Below are 25,778 nucleotides of genomic sequence, written 5' to 3' on the forward strand. Positions count from 1 at the left end.
CTGGCTGGGATCTGAGGAAGGCAGTGTGGCTAACCAGGTGGAGGCTGGGGGAGGAAGGCCTAGCTGGGAGTGGAGGCAGGAACATGAAGGGCATGGTGGGAACCGGGGGCGTTTTCGCTTGTCTCCTGCAGTGCTCAGTGGCCCAGAGAGCTCGGGCCTTTGCGTAGACCCAGGGCCGATGTGGTCAAAAAATAGTGTCAAGGGAGGGGTTGAGGAGGGAGATGACAGGGTCTAGGCGGGTGGGGAAGGCAGTAAAGGCACAAGGGGCCTGGGGACCATCTGGGGCGCAGATGGATGAGGAGGGCCTGATGGGGGTGAAAGCCTGGTGCCTGCCATTACAGACAACAGATGATGCTTCTCTAAGAGGTGGTAGGTGAAGACAGCCAAGGGTGTGGCCCCAGGGGTGGCTGGTGAAGTGGAAGGCGGGGTCCTCAGAGGAGACTCTAGAGGTTGAGAGCGCCCGGAGAGGCCAGGGTGCTGGGCAGGTGGCTGCAGTCAGCCAGGCTGAGGGGGGGTGTGGGGGAGGGGTGCAGTGAGAGGAGCGATGGGGCAGGCAGGGACGGCAGGGCAGGGCAGGCGTGGGGAATTCACATTTCCTAATGGCTGAGTCTCCAGGAACAGAGGTTTGGGGAGCAGGATGCAGCCCCAGCTCCTTCCACAGAACCACACAAGTCTGGAGCTATCCCTGGGCTCAGACAAGGGGCCCTGGGGAGTCAGGCTGGGGAGCGTGGACAGTGGCATACAGCTCCCTTGCACCCCAGGCCCCTGCCTCAGAGCCAGCCCTCCCAGCGGCTTCAAGGGCGAGCACAGGAGCAGCCCGGGGGCTTCTCTGGGAATGCTGGACAGAGGCGCTCTCGAGTCCTGGCAGGAGCAGAGGCAACCACGCAGGTGACAGACCTGGGTCTTCGCCTGGAGATTTGAGCAGCTGCAGCCCTGCCCCCTACAGAACCGCGGTGCCTGTGTCTGTGTTGTTTCTGCAGGGCTGGGCTGGGGCCTGGACTTGCCTGCTCTGAGCCAGGCTCCCCACGCGTCAAAAGAGGATGCACTGACCCTCGGGGTTGCTGTATGGTGCCAAGGCCCTGCTGAGCAGGACCCAGGGCTTCAAGGGCCCCTGTGCAGAGGTGCAGCCAAAGGGGCTTGGGGGTTGGCTTATTCCCAGTGAAGGCCCTGGGCTCGGCGCTGCAGGTGCGTGTGGCTCAGGAGAGACCAGGAGTCGGGCCTTCCAGGCATTGGAAGCTGTCACCACCAGCTGGTGGCCCTGGACCAACCTCTTTCCCTCCCTCAGTCTCCCCTCCTGGAGGCAGATTTCAGGGAAAGCACCTGACGCAGAGCCTGGCAGGAGCAGGGGTCGCTGCAGGGCAAGTGCAGGGGCCGCACGGCCCCCCTGGGAGACTAAGGGACCAGCACAGACCTCCCGTCCAAGCGTGTCAGAGCCAGGGGGAAGCCAGAGGAGCGGGGGACAATCCCAGGTCGCTCAGTGAGCTGAAATCACCACTACCACTGGCTTCAGGGGTCTCCCCTGCCCACAACTGCCACCAGCATGAACCAAATGCTGGGGTCCCTTGGTAAAGGACAATATCAGCCCACGACTCCAGGGTGACCCCTGGAAAATCTCCTGAGACACAGCTGAATGGACAGGCGAGTCAGGCTTAAAATAGCTAAATAAATCTTTAATATTTCTAATTGCAAATGTACAGAAATTGCACAGCCACACAGTCTTAGAACACCAACGACTTTCTCTGTACATTATTACATAGTTAAAAGTCCTGGCTGGAGGGAGGAGCTCCGGCCAAGACTCCACCGTTTGCATTTTCTCCTTTTCACATACTTACAAAAGGGGAGCAGGGAGGCGGTGCGGGGGCTGGGGCGGCTTTGGGCCGAGTGTGTAGAAAAGAGGAGCTGTTTCCCTGGACTGTCTGCCTTCCGCAAACGGACGGGGTGGAGGAGAGAGGTGTACCCGGGGCAGGTGCTCTGTAGGGTGGGGGGCACTGGAGCTCTGCCCTTGGTTCCCCACGCCCCTTTCTGGGCAGTCGGAAAGGAGTCTTCCCTTTAGGAAGTTTGGCAGTTTCCTTCACCCGAAACAAAGAAGATTAGCAAAAAAGTCAGGCCTCGCGTGTCAGCAGGGGAGGGAGAGCCTCCTCCAGCAGAGTCTGGGCCTGGGGCCCGGGGGCCTCGGTCTTCCCCGAGCAAGGACTGCCCTCCCTCACTCCCCACCCCGGGCCCTCTGCCAACCAGCTCTGTGGCAGGCAGCGTCCAACACCAGGACACGGGTTCTCTGCGGCCCCAGCAGGAGGAGCCCCCCTTTGCTGGCCCAGTCAGGGCACGTGTCCTCATCACCCCCACCCAGACAGCACACTGCAAAGCCAACAAATAAATGCCACGGGCAGGGAAAAAACCCCAACACCCAAATCCCAAACCTCTTCCTCCTGCCCAATACTGTTCTCTAGATTAAAAAATAAAATAAAAACCATCGGAGAGCAGCGGTCCCGGGCAGCCCTCGGCAGCACCAGGACGAAAGGATTATGTACATCCATTAGGTGAAATAGGTACATTACAGTCAAACACCAAGAACATTTACAAAAATCATCAGACTTGCAAGTCAGATAAAAATCTGTGAAGAGTCTGTACACTTTTACAGTTTTTGCACTAGGTAAATAAGGCTCTCGGCCTGAGAGCTCACAACCCGCGCCAAGGGCGCCAGCACTGGCCACCGCGCTGGCCTCCTGCACCCTGCTGTCCAGGCCCTGGGACCCTCCCCCTGTATTGCTAAGAGGTGCTCAGTCCGAGGTCACTCTAAGAGGCATCGGTGGGAGGGGGTAGAGGGAGGAGGGGAGGGCTCACTGGGCAGTGGGGGTGCGAGACTGAACCAGAGGACATCACGGGGGCCAGGCCCTGCCTGTGAGGCCAGGAGCGGGGACAGGGCCTCAGCCCCACAGCCTTCCTTCCTGAGGTCTGTGACCCCTGATGGTCCCCTCTCCCCACCAGCATGTCTCCGGCCTAAGTGAGCTACAGGTTTCATCTCAGAGCCCCCTCCCAGAACACAGGCCCAGGACGGGTGCAGTGGGGTCTGGGCCACACCCCCTCACCCCTCCTGGTGGGTTCTGGGGCAAGTCAGGCCCTGGCAGCATGTCTCCAGCCCCAGGGGCAGGAGGTGCTCAGGTCTTTCCAAGGGTCTCCTCAGCTGGCTGAGGCTGAGGCTGAGGATGAGGGGTGGCTCCTGACTCACCCAGCTCTGCTCCACCGCGGGGCAAACGCCCAGCTCTTGCCCCAGATCACCAGGGCCGGGGCTGGGAACAGGGAGGAACGAGAGAGACCCAGGCTCCTGCCCACCTGTGTCCCGCGAGGGGCGGTGGGAGGGCTGAAAAGCTACACAACAGCCTAGAGCTGAGGAAAACCAGCCCCAGCTGTGGGTGTGCCCCCCCTGTCTGCAGCGCCTGGGTCCTCGGCTGGGCCGGGAAGGGTGAGGAGGCCGCCGCACGCACGGGGCCTGGTGCAGGCCGCTGCTGTCTTGGAGAGGGAGCAAGTCTAACATCCTCCAGGGCCGCTATTTCCCATGCAGTGCGCACGCTCAATTTAAAAGGCCCCTGTGTTCCAGCAAGCGAGCAAGCGGGCTTTTGTTTCTAATGCATACTGTGAAAGGAAAAAAAGTCACAGTTATCCACCTTCTCAGGGCCTGCAGGCGTTAGAATTTTCTTAACCCATCAATCAGGAAAGATCAGCCTTTCTCTCAGGGTGAGCACCAAGGTGGCCGCTCCCTGCAGGGCCACTGTCCCCTGGCTCCCTAGCCCCAGGAGAGCGGAGGCACCACGTGCAGTGCCCTCTTGGCCTACTCTGCCCAGATCTCTGGTTTGGGGAGCCCCAGAGCATTGGCCTGGGCTGTGGGGCAAGCGAGGGAAGCTCTGGATCCTCCCCGCAGGTGCGAGAGCCCAGAAGAAAGAGCCTCTTTTGGTGGAACGAGTAAGAAAGGGAGGGAGGGAGGGGAAAGGCAGGAACTTTGGGGACAGGGTGACTCCTCGGTTCCTCACAGCCAGGAGGGGTCTCCGGCAGGCTATACGCGGTGGCAGGTGTGCAGGGTGGAGACGGGCAGGGGCTACGGAACTCTGGCAGCTCCATCCTCCCCACCCTCCCCACGCCTGCTGACCAACCTGTCAGCTCCTGGAACCGAGGGGCAGGTCCCACAGGGCAGGGGCCTGGCTGCCAGGGAGTCCTGGGCCCCTGAGGAGGTGAGGGAAGCCACAGGGGCAGGCCCCTGGCTCTTTAACCCTCCACCTCTCCGGACAGCTCCCTCCCTAGGGAGGGTGTGGGGGTACATGCACCTGGCCAGCTCAAGGAGGAAAGGTGACACGCACCAAATTCAAGAACCAACAGAGACAAATCTTGGCAGGCCCCCTGTTCCCACCAGGCTGTCCCCACTCCCCAGCGTGCAGTCTCTTTGGCCTGCACCGAACACGCTCCTTGGGCTGGAAGAGAGGGGAGCGGGCTCGCGCAGTGTCAGTCTCTCGCGGCTCCCTCTGTGGCCGCCTCTCGGACCGCGGGTGGAGGGAAGGGGGCGGCCGCCTGGCCTCTTGCCCCCTGTGCTGGGGCTGCGACTGTGGGGGCGCTCCTCCCCAGGCCGAGACCCTGCCCTGGGCCACCACAGTCCTCCCTCTCCTTGGGCAGGCTCCTCCCTCCTCGGGCAGGTTAACAATTGCTGCTGTTTCTGAACTCGCCGTTCTCAGTAATCTGCAATTTGGTGGGGTTGGTGGGGGAGATGCCGTTACGGGCTTGCATGCTGTACCTCTCTTTCAGCTGGGTCAGGGCACTCATGAGGCGGGCGTTGGCGGCATCCAGTGAGGCGATGCGCTTCTCCTGTGGACAAAGAGGGTGTTAGCCTGGGGTCACGGGCTGGGCTCCTGGGCCAGATGGGGACCGTGCAGGGCAAGGGACCTCCCTGGGGCTGTGCACACCTACAAGGAGGGGGCGGAAAGTGGCCTGCAGGAGACGCAGGATGACAGGAGCGCACAGCGTGCAAAGCGTGGGAAAGGCATCAAGGCTGTGGAGCAGCGGGCGTGCTGGGGAGCAGACGGCCTCGCCATGGGAGACCAAGACCTCCTGAGTCTGCCTTCCTAACATCTTGACCACATCGCCTGCTTCTCGTCCCGAACAGAACAGCTCTAGTGCTGTCCTCTGTCAGCCACCCTAGGCCCCGAGGGCAGGTGCTGATGTGCATGTGCAACACACAGAGGTCACAGCTCCTGGTGAGTCTGTGCACTTACAGCCTGAGCAAGGCCCGGCCCTATTCCTGGGCGGGTGAGAGGAAAACGCACAGCCTTGGGTGAAGGAGATTGGAGGCTAGTCTCTTACATGTCTCCCCTCTCAACACAGGAAGCCACAGCTCTGAACAAGAGCCCCCCCTGCTTCCTCTGCCCAGCCTGCTGTCACCCCCAGTCTTCCCCATTCTCTTCCCAGTAGCTTCCACTCTTTGGTCAGTACCCCTGGTGAAAGGCAATACCCACCACGTTGTCCCAGCAGGGGGGGGAGTTGCCCCACCTCTTTCACAGCTTGTCCTAGCAAGCTTGTGGTCCACTGAGACCCTCAAGTCTGACTTCTCAGAGCAGAGATCCTGGTTTCCTATTCCTTCTCAGCTTGTGCAGTGGGGTATGATGGAGGACATGGAAAAGCCAAAGTCACGCCCTCTTATCCTAAGCCCCTTTGACACCTGTGGCTGACCAAAGGGCCAGAGGCCCCCACCTGGGCATCGATGATCTTCTGTTTGGAGTCTACAGCTGCTTGCATCTCCGCATGGTCCTTCTTTAGCTCCTCCTCCACTGACATCAACCTGCGACCAGAGACAAGGACAGTCAGGCTGGCACTTGAGGAAGCAGGTGAGGGGGTGGGTGTGGGGACTGGTAGGAACAAGCCATCCCACCTGCACAGAGGACATACGAGGACAGCCCCTCTGTGGGCCATAGACTCACCTCCTGCACATGCCTGTGACAGAGCCCTCTAGCTGGCCCCTACCTGACAGGGGCTGGGCCTGCTCCTTCCTTACACTTCGCCTGCCCCAAATTCTGTCCCCAAATCCCCAGACGCCCCGGGCTGCCCCTCTCCTGATGTTCTTCCAGGAGCCAAGGGGGTAGGAGTGGGTGTTGGACGCCCCAGAGCCAGGCAGGTGGTCTAATGTCATAGGACTCATGGTATGGGTGGGAAGACAAAGGGCCTGAAGGGCTCTAGAACTTTCTCCACCCACTGTGTTTACCAAGGCTGTGCTGGGCACTCGAGGTAGCGAGATGAAGGAGTGTAGTCCTCCCGCTCATGGAACTCACAGGGCAGCAGGGACACAGACAAACAGTAGCTACGCCCTGCAGGGGAAGCTCAGCGACCAAGGGAACAGAGAGCAGGAAGTAGCTGACTATCCCGGAGACGGGGGAGTTGGTGGTGCACACAATGAACTGGACGTTAGAAGGGCAAGTCAGGTCTGCAGGTGGGGTAGTGAGCAGAGCAGATGGAAGCACCTTCTGCAGGAGCTCAGAGCTAAGGCAGGCGTGGGTCTGTCATGGGCTGCTCCTTCCCTGAGACCCTTCCTGGCCACATCTTACTTGTCTCTCATGCACCTGTCAATGGCTGTTAATCGCTCCCCGCTTCCAACTTTCTTCCATTAACTTCCACATCCCACACTGTCCGGGTTCGCCTCCGCTTTGCAGACACCTTGTCCTGTCTGCCCCTAGGACGCCAGGGCTCCACAGGCCTCTGCTTCAGCCCTCCGTTCTTCTCCCTCTACACACTCTTCTCACACAAGCTCATCTACTCCCAAGGCTTCATTTCAGTCTCTACCTGCACAACTTCTCCAGCCCAGCAGAGCAGTCCCCTATCCCCTGGGCGAGCACCTGGCCTGTTTCACAGTAGATGCACAGGCAGGTCAGCGGTGCTGGGGAGGGATGCACGGGGCTGTCGTGAGAAGTCAGTGGCTCAGGGGTCAGGGAGCACTGATCAGGAGGTAGGGGTGTGGGGCCACCCCAAGGGGGATTCCGTGTCATAGGACGGGAAGTCACTGAGCAAACAAAGCCTGTAAGGTGGAGGAGGGGAGGGATGGGGAGGAAGGCCCTCAGGTGGTCTCAACCAGAAGGGAGATTACACTTGGGGAGAGACTTCTGTTTCCAGCTACAGTGTGACAGCAGAGACTGGATTTACCCTCCTGCCACAAAAAAAAAAAAAAACCAAACTAGAAAACCAAACAAAGTATATGAAACAAGGGTTTCCAGACACCAAACAACAGGCAGTGCAGTGACTCCCGAGAGAAGGGACCGTGAGGGGAGCCCTGCTCACTGTCTGGAGAGTCCAGGCTGAAGAAAAGGAGGGATGCGATGTTACAGAGTGGAGGAGATGCTCGAGGGCAGGGAGGCAAAGGGGCTGGGACTCTCGGGGCAGTGCCAGAGAGGAGGAAGATGCAGACAGAACTCCACATATCTCCTGAGGGGTCCCCTTGGGTCTTTGGCCAAGGGCTGGTCTGCACGCCTGTGAGAAAAGAGCCAGGCCAGGAAGCTCCACTGGGAAGGAGCACTCAAGACAACCCAGGAATAAACAGCTCACGTTCCTTCCAGACAGAGTGGAAAGACGTGCTAACAGGGGCATCAAGCAGAATGCCCAGAAGGAAACTGCCTCAGCAGGGGAGCCAGAGCAGGCCCAGACCGAAGGCCGCCCAGGACTCACTCCAACAGAGCTGAGAAGTAAGCCTCAAAGGAGGCAGACTGACCCCACGTAACATCATTGTGTTCCAGAACAAAGCTCCAAATACTTAAAGGAACACAAAACGTCCAGCACCTACGTCAAATTTACAACGTCTGGAATCCAACCAAAAAATCCCTAGCATGCAGAGAAGGAGGAAAATATAACCCATAACTAGGAAGAAAGTTAATCAACAAAAAGAGGCTCAGAAATGTCACAGATGATAGAATTAGTAGACAAAGACATTAAAACAAATAAATATATTCCACATGTTCAGGAAAATAGAAGAAAGTATGAGCATGAGAAGAGAAACGGACAGAATTTAAACCAAACTGCAAGTCTAGAGGCGAAAAATATATCTGACATGAAAAAAATACTAGACAGGATTAATAGCAGACTAGACACTGAAGAAGTGATTAGTCAACTCAAAGACACAGTAATAAAAATTACCCAAAACACAGAAAAACAAAAGAGAAAAAGGAAAGAAGAGCGCATCAGTGGGGACAATACAGAGCAGCATAACATATGTGGGGGGGGTCCCAGAAAACAGACTGGGCAGGTGGGACTAGATAACCACAGATCTGAGAGCTCAACAAACCCAAGAAATATGAAGAAAATCACACCCAGCACATCATAATCAAACTGTTGGCAATCAGTGATAAAAATATAAATCTTAAAAACAGCCAGAAAAAAAGGTACACTAAGTACAGATGACAAAAATAATGAGAGTCCCCACTATTACAGCCAGAGTGAGGGCCGAATCGGTATGGCTATCTGCCACACCATACAAACAGTTCCGCTACAGCACCAGGGTTGAATAGTTACAACCAAAACCCTACAGCCCAAAAGCTTAAAATATTTATTATCTGCCCCTTTACAGAAAGTTCTCAACCCCTGTCCTAAAGCCACAACAGAGATATAGCTAATATGCCAATAAAGAAGACAAAACGGAATCATAAAAAGTACTCAATCCAAAAGAGGGCAGGAAAAAAGGGAACAAAACAGATGGTACAAATAGAAAACAAGTAACAAGATAATAGGTATAAACATAAATTATACTGACAACTATATTAAATGTAAATGGTCTAAACACTCCGATAAAAAGGCAGAAGCTGTTGGATTAGATAAAAAGCAAGAACCAATAATAAGGTGTCTGTAAAAGAAACTCACTTTCTATAGAGACATAGATGGGTTAACAGTATAAGGATGGAAAAGGATATACCTGGCTAACACTAATCAAAATAAAGTTGGGGCAGCTGTATTAATATCAAGCAAAATAGATTTCAGAGCAAGGAATATTATGACAGCCAAAGGAGATTTTATAATAATAAGGAGGTCAGTTCACCAACAGTACGCAACAATCCTAAATGTGTGTGCATCTGGGAATGGCGTTTCAGTGTAAAGCAAAAACCAACAGAAATGAAAGGGGAAACAGACAAATCCATGATTATGATTAGAAACTTCAATATCTTTTTCTCAATAAGTGACAGAACAACAGTAAACAAGTAGACAAAAAACCATAAGGATATAGAAGACTTCAACAACGCTATCCACCAAATTGAGCTAACTGACATTTCTGTTAGGGAGCAAACATACCACGATTGGCTAAAAATACATGTTAAGTGAGCCACTGAACTCAGGAGAGCATGCACCCCTCAGAGAATAGACACAAAGAGGAGGAGGTGGTTAGGTTGAAAAGTACTTCTCTTCTTGAAAGCACACAGACGAGCTGAGCCAAGATCAGAGCTGGCGTCAAGTGAACAGTGGGTTGCTAGTCACCCTGGTCATAAGCCCTCTGCTCATGCTAACCATTTTACAATGAAAAAGCACACAGGTAAATGAAGCAAACAATATTTAGGCGCAGAGAAACAGGTGGTCTAAATAGGAGGCATTTGGGAAGGGTTTTTGCAGGGAACAAAGCATGAGGCCAGGTCCCGGCTCCCGTGCACCTGCTCATCTATGCTGCTGATGAGCTCTTGTACCACATACACGAACAAGCTGTAAATCCACTGTCTCCTCTTTACCTGATATTACTGTCGTAAGGAAGTAAACTCCAAGACTGGGACCCTTGGGGTTGGCCTTGACACTACACCTTGAGCAAACTCCCTGCCTGCCGATACTGATGAGGGTGTGCCCACTGGAGCCATAGGGAGTCGGGGCGGGGGAGGGGGGATCAAGACAGGACATGATATAAGCCATCAATAAAGACGAGAGTCAGCATTAAAGCCAACGATCCCCCTGGAAATCTTTCCCAGATAATCCACAGGCACCTTAAAATTCAACATATCCAAAACTGCCATCGTCATTCTCCTCCCTCCCCACCCAAAGTGCTCCTCTTCCAAATTCCCCAGCTCAGTAACTGATACCATGACACACCGAGATGCTCTTGGTAGAAATCTGGGGGTTATTCTGCCTCCTTCCTCCCTCTCACCTCCCACCGTCACCCACTAAATGTATCTGACCGTTCATTCCTACTTCTGCCCTCCATCACGTCCTCACTGTCTTTCCTGGCACCCCCAATACAGCTTCTAAACTCCCCTGAGTGCTTACCAAGAAAACATGACTCCCTACAAGGCCACAGCCCCTCCGTGAGCTGGCCTTGGCTGATCTCACTTCTGCCATGCCCAACTTTGCATTCTACCATCAACATTCACTGCACCGTGTGGGGCTCCCCACACTCCAGGCCACATCCTACCTCCAGGCCTGTGCCACACTGTCCCCACTGCCTGGGATGCTCTCTTCCCTCCTCTCTCCACAATGGCTCATCCCACAGCTGATCAGCCCCTGCCTCAATCAGGAGGGCAGTGGACAGGTCTGCCCCTTCTGTGCACGTGGGGCCAGGACTGGGTCCAGAGCAGGCCGCCCTCACCTGCTGATGATGCCCTTCATCTGGATGTCCTTGTCTTCCTGCTGCCGCCGTAGCCGCTCCTCACCCTCCTCGAGCCGTGCCTGGTACTCCAGCACCAGCTTCTGCGTCGTCTCCTCCTGGCACTTGAACAGGGTCTCATACTCCTCCAGCTTCTTGGTGGAGATTCGCAACTTGTCCTGCAGCACTGCCAGGTCCTGCCAAGAGGGCAGCGTGCCGTGGGCACAGCACCCAGGACAAGAGAGCACAGCCTCATGAGCCCGAGCAGGAGCGCAGGGTGGCAGGGAGCCCAGCTCGGAATGCCCAGGGGCCATCGCCATCCCAGCCCACTTCACACAGCGAGGAGACGCCCAAGGAGCCCAGACAGAGGGGACCGAGGTCTCTCCCCGATCCGGGGCTCTCCCTACTCCACTCTCCTGCTCTCCAGCCTGACCTTACAGCTATGAGGGGGATGAAGACTCAAACCCAGATCTCAGGAGTAAGGGTTTAACCAGGGCCTTGGGCTTCTCATAACAAACCTAGGTTAACAGCACCTTTGGATATATTAAGGAGATGTGACAGTGCCCTGAGAGGAGGGGGCTCCACCGGAGGGGAAACTGAGGCCCAGAAGATGAGGTGACCCAGTCACACAGAGAGGGACCGACCAGTGGGGCAAGACCACAGCCGCCCAGGCTCTATTTGACCCTGAAGCCAGGGCGGTGGCACAGGGAAGCAGGGGAGAGAGAGGTTCAAGGCAGGGTGGTTCTGGGCTTTCAGGAGCTGAGTCAGCCCTGCACGCTCAGCCTTTGGGGAGAGGGGGGATGTGTGAAGCGGCAAGAGAAGCAGCGAGCTGGAAAGCTGGGCAGGCTGGACAGAGGGGCAAGGCAGAGTCGACACCAGCATCAAGGAGCTGGGGGCCAGGGGCCGTGAGAACACAGGGACTGAGGGAGGCAGGAAGAGCCTCGCCTTGAGTCTCGGCCTCAGGAGCCCAATTCACTCATCAGCAAAGGACCACCCAAAGGTCAGGAGGCAGCAGATCCAGAGACTGGTAAGGACCCAGCCCCACCCCAAATCTGATCCCCTGATGCAAGGCTGGACCCATAGGAGAGCCTAGCTCCAGGAGAAGTGGCCCATCACAGACTTCCTCAGCTGCCCAGAGAGGGGCAGAGAGGGGCAGGGAGGGCCCTCCCTGATAGGCAGGACCAGGTCTCTAGGGAGCTCAACGGAACAAAGGCCTCCTGGATTTGCCCGTGAGCGTTGTTAGCAGCAAAGAGGGTGAGAGAAGCAGCCGCTCACTAGCTCAGCCAAGGAACAATGAGGAAAAGGGACACCCCAGCTGCAGCCTGACCCCTGCAATTGTTCGGGCAATCCCTGCAATTCGCAAAGGGAATCTGAGTCTCAGAAAGGTGCAGAGCCTGGCCCTGGGTTCAGGCAGGGAGCCTGGGGGAGGGGAGCCTGGCCCTCCTTGCTCCCCAGCCTAACTCTGGCTCTTGGAGCACGGCGCCCCATGTCCCCTGGTCCCCTTCACGTAATTATGGTGAAAGCGGGTGGATGCAGTAGACCAAGGGGATGGTGGTGGGTGGCAGAATGCGGCATGGGCATGGACCTCACTCTGGGCAGGGGGAGGGAAAGCTGCACCCTGACTCCATGCCTTTGCTGGAGTGGCTGCTACAGGCTCTCCTGGGTCCAAGAGGGGGATACCCGTGTAAGTGGCAGATGTGGCTGCTGTTCTGGGAGGCCTCGCATGGGGTCTTGTGTCTACCTGGGATTTGGCCTCCAGAAGGAGACAAGAACCAGCCATACAGATCCAGGGCAGCTGCCACAACAAGTGGGAGAATTCTAGAGGACAGAAGGACCCCACTGTGCCCCCAAAAACTAGACATGTAAGGTGGGCTGGGATGTGGATATTTTAGAATGTCCAACTTTTTTTCCCCTGGGGGAAGAAAACATCTCAGTAGCAACTTGACCTCCCCTCTTGCCCGCCCAGCTGGCTCCTTCTCTCCCAGGCCCTGGTGGTGACCAGGGCTGGGACAGAGCCGGGCCATGGGAGCACAGACCCAGAGGGGCGGGGGCCTGGCTGGGGTAGGCTCTCCCAGCCATCTCAGGGACCCACTGCCTCTCTGCCTCCACGCATGAGGCTCCCCAGGTGTCCGTGCGCCTCTTGGGCACCCCTGGCCCTCAAGTCTCGGATGCTCAGGAGCTTGGCTGCCTGGTCACTCGGGGAAGGGGCCTCCCAGAGGTCTGATGACCAGGTCCCAGGAGTCTGGACTCAGTATAATTCCCAACTGAGTCTCAGGTGCAGCCCACACAGGAAACGTCAGGTCTAAGCTAAACCCCTTTTGCTGCCCTTCTTCCAGATGCCTCTGTCCGCTGTCCTCACATGGGACTGGAGGCTGAGAGGGGACTGGCCGCTGGCAGAACAAGCAGCGCCCCTCAGCCAGGGATCTCGGGGTGAGAACCCTGCCAGCTGCCGCAGGGAGGCAGCCCCACCCTGCCCCCACTGCCAGGGTCAAGCTTTACCTTTTCTGCTTGGCTGAGCTCCTCCTTACTCCTTAGCCTATCCCTGTGGGGGGGATCTGGGCCCAGGCCCTCGTCTTCTAACAACTGCGCGTTCATGGTCAAAAGCCAAGCAGCCGTGCGGTCCAGGGCATTGGGGCTCACAGGTGAAGGGCCCTATAATGAAACACAGCTGTGAGGGGCTGGAGGGAGGCAGAGGGGAGGGGGCGGGGAGCGGCACCAGATGAGCCACGGGGACAAGTGTCTCAGAGGCAGGGCAGGGAGGGGACCTTCAGTTGACCAGGCACCTGCCCACGCAGCCCTGACAGAGGGGACCCCATCTCTCAGAGGCAGCCAGAAGCAGGCAAGAGCTGGGAGGCCTGGTGAGTGCTGCTCTCTGGTGCCCAGGTGAGGGCGGGCGGGCTCAGCCCCTGCAGGCTGGGCGTTCAACCCAAAGCATGCCCGTTCCATGTGCTGCGTGAAGCCCCTGGTGACAGGAGACGCCCATGCACTGCAGCCGCGGAGCCCTGAAGGCCAGCTCAGCCTGTGAGAGCACTCCAGGGAGAGGGGCCTGGGGGCCTGTGAGGACAGCTCGAATCCTACCCTGGGTAGGGCTTTAACAGGCTTGCAACTGGAGATGGGTGGACCCCTCCCTCATCCTCCCTGACCGCAGCTGTTCCTGGGGAAACTGGCAGAAACCTTAAGGCACCAGTGTCCCTGCTTCCCAGGATTCAGGCAGGGGCCAGTGGGGCCCGGGAGGAGGGGAGGGGTAGTGTGTGTGGCAGGTTGGTGGGAGGGGCTGAATGTGGCCTCGTTCAGCATGGGATGGAGCTGGGTACAGCTGAAATGATGGGGAGGAGCAGCATGACAGGGGGTATGACGGTCCCCCAGGCCCGAGAGCCTGGCCTCCGACCGGCAGCACTGACCTGCTTGTGCACTGCACGAGGCTTCAGCTCAGGGCTATCGCCCTTGGAGGAGGAGGACTGTTGCCGCAGCCGGGCTCCAGGGCCAGCCCAATCAGGCGAGGCCGATGCCAGGGTTCCGCTTGAGGGCCGTGGGTACTGCAGGGTGCTCAGCAGGGTGGGTGGCGTCCGGCCACGTGGGGCAGGAGGTGGTGGAGGCGGCGGGGGTGGCGGCTGGTCGATCCTTCGCTGGGGACCAGCGCTGTTCTGCCTTGGCACCGTGGGCTGCCCGGCCTTTTCAGTCAGCGACATCTGCCGCCGTGCCAGCTCCCCAGGCCGCCGCCCAAGCTCCTCGGCGGCACTGCTGAAACTTCCCAGCTTGGCAGCAGCCGCCAACTCCTCACTGTTGCTGTGGGAGCTCAGGGAGCTGTGACCCTCAGAGCCTGAGTCGCCAAGGCCACGGGGCGACAGCGGCAGGCCAGCCGCCATCTGGTACACGGGGTTCTGGAAGGAGAGCGGTGCCAACAGCTGGGGCCGGCCTGGTGCGCCTTCGGAGGTACCCGGCGTGGTTGGCGTCTGGCCTGCCCGCCGGACGGTGGCCAGCCCTGCCAGGCTCACTGGGGCTGCCCGGGCTGGCCACCCAGCCACCAGCTGAGTTGCAGGTGTCTGCCCGTCGGTGGTGAGGGCGTCAGGGCCCGCCGGGGAGCCCGCCTCCCCGTCCAGCGTGCGGGCGTCTTGGAGGTCCACCATGGATAGGCTCTTGCCACCGTTGGCCATCTGAAGATCGGGCTCGTTGGCTTCCGAATAACTCGAGCTGCGGGCAGGTGAGGGCTGGACCCCGGAGGACCTTGTGACAAAAAACAAGTCCTTGTTTTCGGGGGTTGGAGACGGTAACCGGGTGAAATCTATCAGACTGCAGGGAGACAAGCACACACAGGGAAAGAAGGGGGAAGAGAAGAACTGTGAATGCAGCCAAGGCGGGTCCAAACCGAGAGCCCCGCCAACCTGCCGGGACCGGTGGCCTGAGCCAGGGCTGGGGGAAGACAGGGGAGGCAGGGGAGGGGAGGGAGGCAGGGGAGGTGCTGGGGCAGCAAGAGTGGGAGAGGCCTGGGGGCCAGTGGCCCAGGTGCAGAAGCAAACCACGGCCCAGGCAGCTGACTCTGGCAGAGGCTACCACGGGGGCTGAGGGGCCGAGATGGCTGCTCCTGCATGGAACCTCTGCTGTAGGGGCCAGCGCTGCTGGTTCCAGACCAGGATGCCCGGCAGGCCCTATCCCCGCTCAGCTGCATCTTGAGATGATGCGTGCTAAGGCCTGAGTATGCTGGAAAATTCCCCTTAGCTAAACCCAAACCCACAACGCAGCGCTCTCTGCTATCCAAGGGTCCGGCACTGAGAAGTCCAACTTCAAAGCCGGGGGGCTCCCTCTGCCTCTTCCCTCTTGATCCTAATCAGACTGATAACCAAAGTGGAGCCTGGTGAAGCCTCCCTCCGCAGCCTCCTGCTGCCACCCCTTGTCTGACTGGCAGGCGGGGGCTGGTGTTCCTGGCAAAAACAAGGAATGAGAGGAGGATCCTCGAGGCATGACTCAGGTAGGGAGGGTCCGCACCTGCAGTGGCAAGCCGCGCCCTGCCTAGGTCTTCCAGCCGCTCCCTGGCCCCTTCCTAGAAGCCAGCTCCTCGGAAGGAAGAAGGCACAACGTGCTGGGGCCAGGTGGGCTTTGGAGGGAAGGATGCGGGGGGGTGAACAGGTAGGCTGGGGAAGCAAGGACGTGGGGGTTTGACTCAGGCTTGTGACGGGGAGCTGGAGGTGGCTGAGCCTGGGATGGAGAGGAAGTGCCAAGCCACAGCTGATGGGACTTAGGTAGCGGGCTCTGGGCACTCGGGCCAAACACTTGTGGGCTGGGAAGAAGTGGACAAGGGCAGCAGGCAGAGCCAGGAGAAACCCAGAGCAGTCGTGGGCCTTGGCTGTCCCACTGCACGCCCAAGTCAGGAGTCCTCAGAACCCATGTGCCTGGCCACCTCTCAGCCAAGGTGTTGGCAGTTGTATGAATAGACCCCCAGGACTCAGAGGGACCCGAGAAGTGGCATGATGGTCTCTATAGCTCCAGCTTCCTCCTGGGCCTCAGGTCCTGCGCACCACATCTCCCCAGGTTCTTGATCTCAACACCCTCCCTCACTTAAGACCTACCACTGCCACTACCTCAGAATGAGACCCGACTCCCACCTCTGTGGCCCCAGCCTCATCCTCACTAGCTGGCCCAAGACAGCCCTGCTGGGCGAAGGGAGCAAACGAGTGGGGCATAAATGGTTCAGTATAAACGTCAAGTGTTTTAAAGGAATGTCCTCTTTTTGACATCAACATTCGAGGACATTGTGCCTCCCCCTCCATCGCATGTGTGTTTTACTTACAGGGCACTTGCCCTGGGGCTGAGGGCTCAGAGTGAGGGCTGGGCCTTAGCATCTCTCACGTTTTCTGGGGCTCCCAGGCCCAAAGCCTTGCAGAGTCACTCAAGTTCCTGCTGAAAACACACAGCCCCAAGTGCTACTTCTTGAGATTCTCATTCAGGCCCAGGAAACGCCAGGAGGACAGGTATTTTTCACACACACCCAGGTGATCGATCTGGAGGTATCTGGGAACAGTGACTGTTCTTCAACAGAACACGTTGTCTTTCTCCAGGCCTGTCTGCTAGTCCCTCTACCTAGAATGCCTTTTCCACCAATGGAAATGTGACTTCTCCTAAAAAGCTCAAAACTATAGTTCCACCTCCTCCAGGAAGCATTCTCTGATTTTCTCCATTGGAGGTTCACCACTCAGGGCCTGCACAACACGTTTTGAGTCTCACCCAGCTTGTTTTATAAACGCTGGTGTAGGGACCACCCTCCTCAAATGAGACTGCAGATGGGCTGTGCCTTGTCTGCATGTGCACCCCACAATACCCCGCACGCCTGGCAGCTCTTACCCAGAGAGATCATTCTCGATCACCATCTTCTGCAGCCCAGCTGAGATGCTGCTGCTGCCAGAGCCAGGCGTGGAGGCCAGGTCGTTGGTCCCTGTGAGCTGCCCACTGCCCGGGGTGCTCAGTGCTGTGTGGACGTCCCTCAGAATTCGAGGCAGAGGCCCCAGTTTGGACACAATGCTCTGCAAAGACACAGCAAGGAGCAAGAGGCAGGTGTGACCTACTGGGGCGACTTGGGGAGGCCAGGTGTACTGCAGCCACTATAGTTCAAAACTGCTGAGGATTCAGTCCGACATGCAGACCCTGCTCTCCCCCACCAGTCAGACCGAATAGGTTTGGGAGGGGGATGGGGAGCCCAGGAATCTGCCAATTGCATTTTCCCCAGCTCCCCAGATAGTTCTGGGATAGAGCGTGAGGCCCACAGGGAGAAACGCTGACCCAGTCCAAGCCTTTCACTCTAGATCATCCTACCTCAGGGCCCCCTCAATGGAGAAAAGACCACGTGGAACCCCAGAATTCTCCACACTGACACTTCCCCATCCGAGAGGCCTCTGGGGCGGCCCCTCCCACGTCACCTACTCCACAGGGCGGGCTGGGGGCTGACCTACTTTGACACCTGAGCCCCAGTGGAAACAGTCCAGGCCCAGAGTAGTCACCATCACCTGCCTGTCAGACAATAACAAATGGACAGTCAGGCAGAGGGGGGCATCCAGGCTCATGTGAACACTGCTGTCACGGTTTAGATTGATGGTGCTAAGAATCCCAGGCCACAAGCCGAGCTGGGGAAGGGGACTCTGCCAGCACTGACATATTCACTGGCTTCCATGTAGGACTTGTGCAAAAACAAAGTGTGAAAACTTGTGTAGCTGATACAGCAGAGACTTGAGAGACAGAACAATTACAAATCCTTGCTACACACTGTCAGCTCTCTTGGCCGCTGCCACCGTCTGTCCTTCCTGCCTGGTTGTACAGATAGAGGATGGGAGCCGGCACAGGGGCTCAGTAAGTGGTGGCAGTTAGAGTGACTGGTGGTGGCAGCAAGTGGAGGAAGAAAGGGCCTTGGCCCTCATTTCCATTTCTCCCTCCTGTGTCTCTCACAGCCAAAGGGCTGTGGACAGAATTGAGCAGCAATGATCGTATCAGCATCTGTTTGTAGGGAAAAGCTGGACTAACCCTAGTGTCCAGCAATAGGGAGCCAGTGAAATAAACTGTGCAGTCACATGACGGACAGTCTGCAGCCATTAGAAAGGTCACAGATGCAGTGCAGTATGGACTGCTGTGGAAAGATGCCCACAATACAGGGAGTGAGAAACATACGCTGGAGTGCACACGTAAGTTCTCACATTAAGACAAAAGGAAAAGAACTCTATGTTTGTGCCTGTGCACTTACACACACACACAGATGTATCTAGAACGCTGCACAGCAGAGCACGCTGGGCGGTCACTCTAGGGAATGGGACAGGAGCAGGGAGGCCTCCCCACCCTGCTCCAGCAGTAACTGCTTTTGTAAGGCGGTCTCTGGGAGCCCTAGACAGCAAAAGGTATTCCAGAAGTGGATCCTGGCAGACCAGGCCCTTGTCGGCAAGAACCTGTTCACAGCGTGGGCTGGGGAACCCCAGGCCATGGAGGGCACACACCAAATGGCTGCAGCAATGTCACAGGTGTCTAAGGAATAATCTTTTCAACTCATGGTCAAGGGAAATTCTGGAAAGGCTCGCAACTTCCTGCCTGACATGTGGAGGTGCAGCATCTTCAGTCTATCGTTTTCATATCAGTGGCCTCAAAACCCAGAGCAAGGCCATTTTTGGAGAAGCGGCTAAGTCTGATTACATTTCTCACAGGTAGGGAGTATGCCTTCACACGTGGAATCCGTCTAGCCAGCGCCCGTGTGTGGAGGCACAGCCGAAGCTCCGGGACCCAGAGTGGGCTCCCCGACCAAGTGCTGGCGAGTGCATGTGGCTCTCCCCGCCAAGGAAACAGGGCCCAGAGGTCCCTGGTGCATGCCGAAGGGCCTGGGTTGGAAGCTCAGGCTCTGGCACCCAGGCAGGGCTGCTGATGCACATCATACAGGAGAACCTTTGACCTTCAGGGTCACCCTGGAAGGAAGAGCACCCGCAAGCTGTGTGGCGATCTTTGGTGCCCCTGGCCCCATCAGAGCCCCACGGGGACAGGTACCTGCTCCAGCTGGCTGACGGCCTCCCAGAGCAGCGAGTGCAGGCTGGAGAGCTCACGGCCCAGGTCAATGTAGCCCTCAAAGCCTGCCGTGTTGGAGATGGTCTCGGGGTTGGAGATCTCCAGCAGGAAGCGCTGCATGTTGGTCCACTCATGCTCCAGGAACTGGTTCATGAACGACATGTACTCCTCCTTGCTGCCAAACCTAGAGAGACAACAGACGGGGTGAGCGCCCGGCCAAGGCCGGCCGCAGATAACCAGCCCTGCCTGGAAGCCCCCTAATGAGACACACCCACCTCCTCAGCTCCTATCCCTCCTCACCTACTGTGGCCAGCTCCCATGCCACGCACTCCCCCAGCCAACCAACGTGCTCTGACTCAGGACCCACTTCCGTCATGGCCAAATCCAGAGACCCTTTTCCGGACCTTTCTCACAGGATCTGGAATGTTTTGCGGCCCTTACTCCCCATTCACTGCCCGTCACAATCTCCTTCCTCTATTCCCCCAAGTTTCGATGGCCTGGAGCACAGATGATTCTTGATCCATGCTCGGCCAGGTCTCTCTGCTAACCTTTCAGACACATACATACACAAGCACCTCCCCTCATACTTAGCCTGACCACGTCATGCCATAACCCCAAACCCATGCCCTCTTCCTGTACTCCCTACCCTCAGTGGACTCCACCATCCACCACAGAGCTGAGCCAGACGCCTGGCGCAGTCAAATCCTCCAGTCCCCCTCCCCACAAGCAGCAAGACCTGATGACTTCACCTCCTAATCACCCCTTGACCTTGCAGCCACGGCCGCCTCCCACAATGCTTCTACCAGGCCCTCCTCCAGGTCTCTCAGCTGCCAGCGCTGCTCCCTCCATCCCACCTGCCCCACTGCTGTCAGGCTGACCTTTTCAGAACCCTGAACAGATAAGGGCCATCCTCTCCCTTGTCTACAGCCCTGTGGTGGCTCTCACTGCCCTGCCTGGTCCTGAAGTCGCTGCTGAACTCCTGGGCCTCATCTCCTACTTCTCTGGGCCTGGCACTTGATGATTCAGGAAGGTCACAGTGCTTCATGCGTCCAGCATGCAGCCCCCTACAGCCTGCCCTGCCTCTGCTCGTGCCGTCCTTCTGCAAGCAGATGAACGCCTCACCCAGACATGCATCTGGGGGAGCCCACCTTCGAGGAAGCCTGTTTCCCCCTCAACAAGCTTAGGGCCCTCCTAGGAGCACGCACATCTCTATCACCGCTCTGTTGCTTATCCTACACCTCTCTCCCCTGCTCAAGTGCTGAGCTGGGAAGGGCTGGGACCAGGTGTGATGCTGAGCCCAGCACAGAGAAGGCCCCAGATCAGGGCTCCATCTACACTTTGTGAATGAGTGACAACATAAACCAGCTCTTCCGTTTCCACCTACTCACTTGAAGGTACAGCTGAAAACACGAAAGTGCTTTATGAGCACAGACATCCTTGACAGCACCGATCAAGGACAGTCTGAAACAACCCTAGTGCTCAGCTAGGGGGGGCAGGTTAGGAAATATGAACCATTCTCCCTTGAAGACCCAGTCCCCATTCATTTCAAAACCAGACCTATGAATGTTAAGGATGAGAATCCTTACAATAAAATGTTAATTCAAAACAACAAGAGGAAAAAATATCTCATCTTCTCACCTTTGAAAATTAAGGAAACACACCAAAATGGCTTGTACTCTTAGGAGGGGGAGAATGGTGTGTGGAGGGGATTTTATTTTGAAAAAAGGAGGAGGGGAAGGACTGTGGATGACAGGGACAGAAGCAGGGCCTGTTGTGCACGCCTGCTCCTGGTGGGCTCCAGCCCGCCCTGACTCTGCCCATCCAGAGACCTGGCACTCACTTGGCGAAGTTGGCCAGGTTCTGGGTCACCTTGGCGATGAGGGTGAGGGTGCGGGCAGTGCGGTCATCGGGGTACTCCTGCAGCAGGTTGAAGAGTGAGGGTGACATGATGGCCGGGCAGAGGAAGCGCAGAAACAGGGAGGCACTGATGAGCCGCTCGCTGATGTCGGGCCGGCCGCGGCTGCTGCACTCCTGCCGCCACGAGGCAAACACCTCTTTCAGCTCCCGAGGGAAGACGCTGCGTAGAGAGAGATGGTGGTGGTGGGACCAGCCATCAGATAGGGGCCAGGACCAGAGGGTGCAGAGCAGGGACCTGGTTCCGGGTCCAACAGGACCTAAGTTCCAGCCCCATTCCACCCCAACAGCTGTGTGAGCTCTGCCTGCCGCCTGCGCTCTCTGAGCCTGTTTCTCCACCATCTACCATCCATCTACCATCCTTAGGGCAGGGCAGCTGGGGGAGCTGAGACCCCGCAGGGAGGGCACAGCGTAGTGAAGGCAGAGTGAGAGCTCAGCACACGGAAGGAGCAAGGACACCCGAGCTCCCGTCAGGGTGGCGGGCTCTCCACGAAGGGGCCAAGTAGGATAGGGCCCAAGCATAGAGGAGCCTGGTCTCCGTCCTAACCAGAGCCAATGGCAAGAGCCAGGCCCTGCCCACCTCCCCCACTGCTTCATCCTCCTCCCCAGACAGCAGGCATCCGGGTCTTGGGGAGAGTGAGGAGAACACAAGAGGAAGGAACCACTGCTGCTTGGCTCCCATCACTGGCTTTGAGACCTACCCCCTTCACTCCAATAACGTTACAGGAATTAGAGGTTTTCAGCAGAACTTGGAATAACCAAGAAAATGGGAATAGCCTAACCACGGGCTGAGAACACAGCTCTCCGCTTTCTAGACAGGGAGGGAAATGGAGGTGGTGACTTCCCCATGGGGACCCAGTGAGTGTGGCAGAGTTCCTGGTACCCGGCTGGGAGGCTCTCTACACTGAGCATCCCCAACCTGCCACAGCGAGGCCCCACCAGGCCAATGTTTAAGTGGCGTTCCTCTTTCCACCCTAAGAGATGTGCTTCCCGGTCTGGGGCAGGCTAGGACCCAGCACTTCCTGACCCAAGCCTGCGCCTGGCTCTGCCACTAGCTCAGGGTGCTTGACCCAGTGCCTGGCCCTCCCCAGGCTTCAGTTTCCTCATGCTTACATGGAGCAAGGCCTGCCCTGCTGAGCTCACAGAGCGATCTGAAGGCCATAAAGGCCCTGATCACTTTGAAAGGCTTCTGCCCAACACGCCCAGCAGGCTCTCCAGCAGTGACTGTGGCTGAACCAAGCAGGGCATGGCTGGCTGGAGAGGAAGTGAGGGCGGGTGACCTTTAGCCCTGTCCTCGAAGTGTCCTTGAAGTGCCTGGCACAGGACTGGACAGGGGGCAGGTGAAGAGTGATGACATGTATTGATGCCTTGTCCAGAACAGAGAGGTACCTCTGGGCCTCTGATGAATGCCAAGAAGAGGAAATGGAAAGTCACCGTCCACGGATATGCTTCTCGTGTCCCACACCCAGCCCGCCCTGCAAACAGCGGGGCAGAGAGTGAAAACAGCCTAGCCCAAGGGTGGGAAGTATGTTCCCAGAGAGTTCAAGGCCTCTGGTTGCCCCTCCACCCCTGGTGCCAGGGGTCATTTCTTGGCCCAGCCTGTGGGGCCACGCTAGCCACCAGTGAACACCTTGTGCAGCCTAGGGGCAGAGGGACCTGAGATGGAGCACACTCCCCCCCCCGCTGGCCCTGGCCATCCCCTCTGCCCCCCTCCCAAGGCTGTCACTCACCAGCCTCTCTCTGCCTGTCCTTTAGGAGCAGCAAACCATTCCCAGGCCACCCTCTGTGCCCAGCCCTGAGCTGGGGGATCCACCTGCCCCTGGGGTGCTCCCAGCACGTGCAGGAAATGGATTCCGATACAGGCACAATCCCACCGCAATGTGATCAGGGCCATGACAGAGGATGTCCAAGAGGGGTGAGCTGACCATGTGTCTGGTGACATGAAGGAAGGCCAAAGAGGGGAGCCAGGCACAGGCCTTAAAGCAGGAAGGGAAGGAGTGTGACCAAAGAAAGGAATAAGGTAGGGCTGAGGGGTTGGGGGGTCAGGAGAGGGGCCTGGGTAGGGAAAGGGGATGCAGGTTTCGAGCTGGAGCAGAGACGGAGGAGAAAATCCAGGTAGCTCCTCCAGTATGAAAATCACCCCACTGCTTAGGGCTGGTAAGGTCCCCCCAAACAGTCGTGCATGCCACCACACAACGTGGCTGTACCCTGCACCAGGTCAGCTGGCCACCAGACACACATGCCTCACTCAGGAGCAAGCAGGTGCCTGGCAAGTCGGTCTTGTGGGAAGTGGCCCAGGGACTCATTCTGGCCCTGACTGCAGTCCTGTATGAGTAGCCCGCTCTGCATATCCCTGTTCCTTTCTGGGGCTGGCAGCAGTCTGTAGACCTCTGTTCTATTTAAAGGCCAGTCCTTTCTTCTTTGTTCTCTCCAGTCCCAGCAAGAGGCCTGCCTGGTGTCTAGGCACCCACGCAAGCCCCTGCTGGGCCTGATCACAGCCTGTGACGTGAGCACCAAGCTCCTACGTACACATACGGAGTCTCAGATTAAGCCATCCACACACCCCAGGCAGGCCTTCATCAGTCTGGCTCCCTCTGCAGCCACAGAACCTAACATACTGTCCAGCACACACAGTGTGCTCGCTGATGAACACGTGCAGTGGACTGCCAGGTCCAAATCGTGTCCTGCATAGATTCTGGAACACTCCCGTATATTTTAGAGCCCCCGAGGGACCAGGACGGGGATCTGGCAGCCCAGCAAGACTCAGTGGGGTCAGGCAGAGGGTTGGTTTCCAATGCAAAAGCTGCCATGCTGAAGCTGTGTGGGGCTGCAGGTGTGTCACTGCCATCTCCTTAGACTTCAGCTCTCTGGTTTATTAAGTCAGGCTTAACAGAACAGAGCCCCTCACGGAGCTGTCTGAATGAGAATTAGTGCACGCATGCCTAGCCTAACGCCTGGCACACTGAGGGCACCCTGACAGAGAAGGTGAGTAAGATGCCAGGGTGGGGAGGCCCTGGGTAGCTGAGCCCAAGAAGGGAGTGTGGGGCAGCACTGACCAGTAGGAGTTGATGATCTTGCAGAAGGCCAGCTCGCAGCACATCTTGAGGTTGCCCTGGTGCTCCGGGAGGTCCGCGGCCGAGCACTTGCTTGGGTCCACCTCACAGTTCTCATCTGACTCATACAGCGCTTTGATGAACTCACCTGTGGCCGAGAGGGTAGCGAGGGGGAAGTGAGGACCTGGCGGGCATGCCCCACCTTCTGCCCACCTGCCGGCCCACATCCTCCCTACCTAGTGCGTCCTGCAGGTACTTCTGGCCCACCAGCTTAAGGTACTCCTCAATGGCCTTGGTGGCCAGCGTGTTCTCCCGGAAGATGAGATGCTCATTGTCCCCACAACGGTCCACCTCTGACATCATCAGGTCCGTCAGGAAGTCCTGGGGAGGCAGGAGGAGACAAGAGTGGACCTGAGCAGGCTTGGCAGATAGGACCCTAGGATTCCAGACATACTCCCGGGCCAGAAGGCCCTGCTTCTTGAGGCTGTTCCATCGCCAAGCTGCTGGTGCCCACCCTTGGGGCTGCATGGGAGTGAGGGCAGGGTAGCCTGGTGAAGGGAGATGCCTAGCACTGGTGACATCAGAGCTGGGTCCAGGGATCCGGGAGGCAGGCCTGGGCAAGAGCACGCCACATGGAGCCACAAGCCCCCGGCATCATGGCCAGACCAGCTGGACTCAAATCCCTGGTTCAAGCCTGACCAGGTCTGGCTGGGTGACCAGAGAAGAATTCCCCCTCCCATCACCATCAGTGCCAAAGAGGATCGACGGATCGCCCTCTCCCCATCGCACAAGCAGCTGCCACTGTGCACTCGTTACTCTGATGGGTCTCCCACGCCAGACACAGACTCACTCTGTGCAGCCCCACAGGGAAGGAGGAGAGAGAGGCCGAGGCTGTCCAGCTGCCCCGGAAGGCAGTGAGCCAATGCTTAGACGGCGAGAGCATGGACCTTGGCTTGGGCGGAAGGCGGTGGCACCACTGTCCACCTGGCAAACCCAGGATGGCAGGGTTTCACTGTGTGGATCCCTGACTTCCTCGGAGGGCAGCCTATCAGTCTCACATATAGTGTCATGGGAAGACCCCGGGAGGGAGCGTGAGCCCATGCCCTCCCTCCTGACTGCAGGGAGGCTGCACTATGAACCTGCTGCACCCACCCAGGGGGAACTCCCTCCTCCTGGAGCCCCCAGCTCCTCACGCCCACAGCCAACCTGTGACTTGAAGGAGGGGAACAGGACAGTAGAGAGCTGGACCCAGGGGAGGGTGACAGGGCAGGGGCCAGACAGCACAGAGGCTGCCAGGTGGCCAGCATGGACCAGGTGCTCTGGAAACTTCTCACTCCAATGTGCACAACCTTGAGGCCCTCTGGAATCACAAGTGGCCCTTGAAATACAGAACTGAGCTCCAGGCCCAGGAGACGTGGCTGGCCAATGGAGGGACAGGAGGGGGTTGGGGGAAGCTGCCGTTGGCCTCTCTGGGGATCACACAGCCTGAGGATCCCTACTGATGGTCTCTAGGGTCCCCTTCTCCGAACACACGAAGCAGAGGTAAATACTGCATGGGACCCCATAGCTCCACTGGGCTCGTGTACTCCTGAGGTCGGTGCCAGGCCCAGGCTGGGATGAGGAGGAGCTCTCCTTTGAACTCGGACCCAAGGAGGGGGAAAGGACACAGAATGGGGAAGTGACCTGTGCAGGGCCGCAAAGCTACCAGGGCCAGA

At 57.7% G+C, this 25,778-nt stretch overlaps 1 protein-coding gene across 21 annotated transcripts in view; it reads right to left on the bottom strand.

Annotated features, from left to right (window-relative positions):
• Positions 1-1,649: 1,649 nt before the first annotated feature.
• Positions 1,650-25,778, bottom strand: part of DAB2IP (DAB2 interacting protein) — a 194,479-nt gene continuing 170,350 nt past the window's right edge. For 13 of the 21 annotated variants that reach the window (XM_044778866.2, XM_070518830.1, XM_044778863.2 and 10 more), the window contains 10 exons: positions 24,300-24,444; positions 24,067-24,211; positions 20,937-21,173; positions 19,079-19,280; positions 16,907-17,085; positions 13,972-14,860; positions 13,070-13,222; positions 10,574-10,767; positions 5,731-5,818; positions 1,650-4,848 (listed from right to left, as the gene is read on the bottom strand). In XM_044778866.2, coding sequence (XP_044634801.1) covers positions 4,681-4,848; positions 5,731-5,818; positions 10,574-10,767; positions 13,070-13,222; positions 13,972-14,860; positions 16,907-17,085; positions 19,079-19,280; positions 20,937-21,173; positions 24,067-24,211; positions 24,300-24,444 — 2,400 coding nt within the window. In that variant the 3' untranslated portion in view covers positions 1,650-4,680. The remainder of the gene's footprint in view (positions 4,849-5,730; positions 5,819-10,573; positions 10,768-13,069; positions 13,223-13,971; positions 14,861-16,906; positions 17,086-19,078; positions 19,281-20,936; positions 21,174-24,066; positions 24,212-24,299; positions 24,445-25,778) is intronic. The other 8 variants (XM_070518825.1, XM_070518829.1, XM_070518827.1 and 5 more) reach the window with 5 other exon arrangements.

This window comes from Equus asinus, chromosome 10 (assembly GCF_041296235.1).
Source record: "Equus asinus isolate D_3611 breed Donkey chromosome 10, EquAss-T2T_v2, whole genome shotgun sequence".
Lineage (NCBI taxonomy): Eukaryota > Metazoa > Chordata > Mammalia > Perissodactyla > Equidae > Equus > Equus asinus.